Source organism: Pinus tabuliformis, chromosome 8 (genome assembly GCF_031772625.1).
Source record: "Pinus tabuliformis cultivar Carrire ecotype Pingquan chromosome 8, CPIR1, whole genome shotgun sequence".
NCBI classification, from domain to species: domain Eukaryota; kingdom Viridiplantae; phylum Streptophyta; class Pinopsida; order Pinales; family Pinaceae; genus Pinus; species Pinus tabuliformis.
Window position 1 is genome coordinate 295,748,729 of NC_142294.1, and position 3,032 is coordinate 295,751,760.

Sequence of the window (3,032 nt, forward strand, 5' to 3'; positions counted from 1 at the left end):
AAAGGACACGACTTTGTTAAAGATATGACTAGAGGTAAATTTCGCTTCTACAGCACGATTATTTTACATTGAATTACTATACAATCCTCACGCCACTTTTTGCAAACAGACAAGGGCGTGATTCCTCTTGCACATGAGTAAGGGAAAGCAAGGTCAGACAGACTGTTACCCACACAAATCATACAGAAAACTTTCAAAGTGGTTATTCATTTTAATTGGACCAGACGACTGTACAAAGGATTCGGATCCTCGGAATAACTGTAATACTGTACCGTCTATTTCAAGGTTGGATGCCATTGCATCCTTGGCCAGGCAACTTAATGACGAAGGAAAACACTTTCTTGCCGTGATTGTTATTATTACTATAAATATAGTTTGCATCAGATGGAACGACAGACAGTATTGAAGAAACCCTCTGTTGAAATGTTGTATTTGTTTTTGCTCGCCATAGACATCCATTAGTTTTGGATTTTGCTTTATTCATCTGGTTTGGTTAGGGGTAGATTTTGTTTACAAAGAGGCACAGCATTCAAGTGAGTAGAGTGGAGTGGAGGTAGAATAGGTATGTTTTTGTAAATTTTAATAATTAAGCTGTTGTGTAGAGGTGCATCTCTTATTTTATGATGAAAGAGTTTATATAATAATTTAGTCTTTGACGCAGAAATAGATTTCTTATTTTACAACCAAAAAAAATTCATACATCAATTCACTTCTCTTTTATTTCACAGCCAAGAATCTCTTATTTGACAACTAAAAATCTCACAGGCCAATTTGATATTTGGCTAGGCAGTGAAGATTATTGCTATTTCTATGAAGAGTTTGTAAGAAGGTAATGGCCGGAACTTCCATAAAATTGATCGTCGAAGTGGTGGATGCGCACGATCTGACGCCCAAGGATGGAGTCGGTACATCCAGTCCTTATGTTATTGTTGACTTCGCTGGGCAGAGAAGACAAACAGGGATTAAACATAGGGAATTGAATCCAGTTTGGAAAGAAAAACTGGAGTTTGTTCTCAGTGATCTCAATGATATGGCTGAAGAAGAGCTCGAGGTGGAACTCTATAATGATTTGAGCTGTGGAGGTGCTGGCCGGAGTGATTTTTTGGGTCGAGTTAAGCTCCAAGGCAACGAGATCCCGGAGATGGTTGACATGTGCGTGCGCTACTTTCCTTTGAAGATGAAAAGCATTTTTCATCCGATTAAGGGAGAACTCGGGCTCAAACTACATTACGTCGAAGAATCCATCCAGCCAACTGGGGAGGAGAAGCCCACAGAACCACCAGAACCACCAGCTGAAGCTGTGTCGCATGGCGAGGAAAAGCACACGGAACCACCGGTTGAAGCTGCGTTGCCTGGCAAGGAGAAGCACACAGAACCACCGGCTGAAGCCCCGCAGGTTGGAGAGGCGGATACCGCTCAATCTCCAGGACCCGCAGAGAACAAGCCCCGGGAAGCACCATTTGAGGATCCAGCGACCGGAGGGCAAGAAACCCTACAACTGCAGCCTGAAATTCCGCAAGAGGAAGTGGAGAAGCTCGTGGAACCGGCGGCCAAAGCTCCGCTTCCTGAGGACGACAAGCCGGCGGGAGAAAAGGATGAAGACTTTATACCTGCAGAAGAAGAGTTGCCGGAAGAAGCTCCTCAAGTGAGTCAGCCGCCAGGGGTTGAGAAGCCCGCAGAACCACCAGTTGAAACTCCGCCAACTGCAGCGGAGAATCTCGTGGAAGGGGCGGCAGAAGCTCCGCTTCCTGAGGACGACAAGCCGGCTGGAGAAAAGGATGAAGATTTTCAACCTGCAGAAGAAGAGGTTTCGGAAGAAGCTCCTCAAGTGAGTCAGCCCCCAGGAGTGGAGAAGCCCGCAGAACCACTAGTTGAAACTCCGCCAACTGCAGCGGAGAATCTCGTGGAACCGGCGGCCGAAGCTCCGCCTCCTGAGGACGACAAGCGGGCGGGAGAAAAGGATGAAGATTTTCAACGCGCAGAAGAAGAGGTTCCGGAGGAAGCTCCTCATGTGAGTCCACCTGCTGGAGTGGACAATCCCGCAGAACCACTGGTTGAAACTCCGCCAGCTGGAGTAGAGAAGGTCGCAGAAATTGTGGCTGAAATTCCGGTGCTTGGAGAGGACAGTCCGCGTGACAAACAGTCAGAAACATCAACTCCTTTGGAAGAGGAGCCCAGAGAGCCAGTGTCTGACCAACCGAGAGAGCCAGTGTCTGAAGCTCCAATTTCTGGAGAGGAGAGGTTCCCTGAAGGAGCAACCGAAGCTCTGCCACTCTCAGAAACGTTCCTTATAATCTGTGCTGTAGGCGTAAGCGCATATTGGGTAATCTGGTTTTGCTACTCTATTTTATCCTTTTTCTTTTGTCTTTTGGAACATATCGTATTTTATTTAATGTAAGTGCATTGTGAGACCTAAAAACCAGTTTGTGTTAAATGCAAGGTGTCTGTAATTAGTAAGTGTGTATAATGTAAATCAGGAAGAATCTAACTGTTAGGGTGGTAGCGTCCCTCATTCAGTTTACACATCTTTTCCTCAGAATCAATCTGACTATGAATTTAATTATGCAGAGTATACTTTCATTTCCAAGCAAGATTTTAGCTTTATTATATCAATGCTGAAGCATGCTAACTCTGGTATGAAAAAGGAGCCAAATGTGCTCTGTAGTTCTCCATTAAATTCATGTAATTCACTGCCTTTTAATGATTGAAGTTCGTAAAGGGCATACTGATTTCGGTTCATGTGCGCTCTTTGAATCGGTTTTTGTGGGAATGGATGTAATGGCTCCTTTTCTCTTTCGGCCATTGAATATTTATTGGTTCGTGTAGGAATGGATGTAAAGGCTACTTTTCTCTTACGGCCTTTGAATATTTAAAGAAAATAACTATTTTTTGGAAGCTGAAGAATGAAATTTATTACAAGTGTTATTCTCTGGCGGCATTTGAATATTTAAAGAAAATAACTATCTTTTGGTAGGGAAGTAATCAAATTTATGACAAGGGTTTGAGCGGTGGTTTTTTTCAGTTTTAACTCT

At 43.8% G+C, this 3,032-nt stretch overlaps 1 protein-coding gene across 5 annotated transcripts; it reads left to right on the forward strand.

Annotated features, from left to right (window-relative positions):
• Positions 1–313: 313 nt before the first annotated feature.
• Positions 314–2,810, forward strand: LOC149235287 (uncharacterized). 5 transcript variants are annotated; one of them, XM_089461347.1, is made up of 2 exons: positions 314–562; positions 766–2,810. In XM_089461347.1, exon 2 carries the CDS (start codon positions 833–835, stop codon positions 2,396–2,398), a length of 1,566 nt encoding a protein of 521 aa, XP_089317473.1. In that variant the 5' UTR covers positions 314–562; positions 766–832; the 3' UTR covers positions 2,399–2,810. The 5 variants fall into 5 exon arrangements, with proteins under 5 accessions (XP_089317473.1, XP_089317474.1, XP_089317471.1 ...); XM_089461348.1 differs by having other exon boundaries at positions 314–533; positions 787–2,810; XM_089461345.1 differs by having other exon boundaries at positions 729–2,809.
• The last annotated feature ends 222 nt before the right edge of the window (positions 2,811–3,032 follow it).

Bases quoted from the DNA above. Each gene is read 5' to 3' on its own strand.
- LOC149235287 (XM_089461347.1), top strand. From the start codon at position 833: ATGGCCGGAACTTCCATAAAATTGATCGTCGAAGTGGTGGATGCGCAC.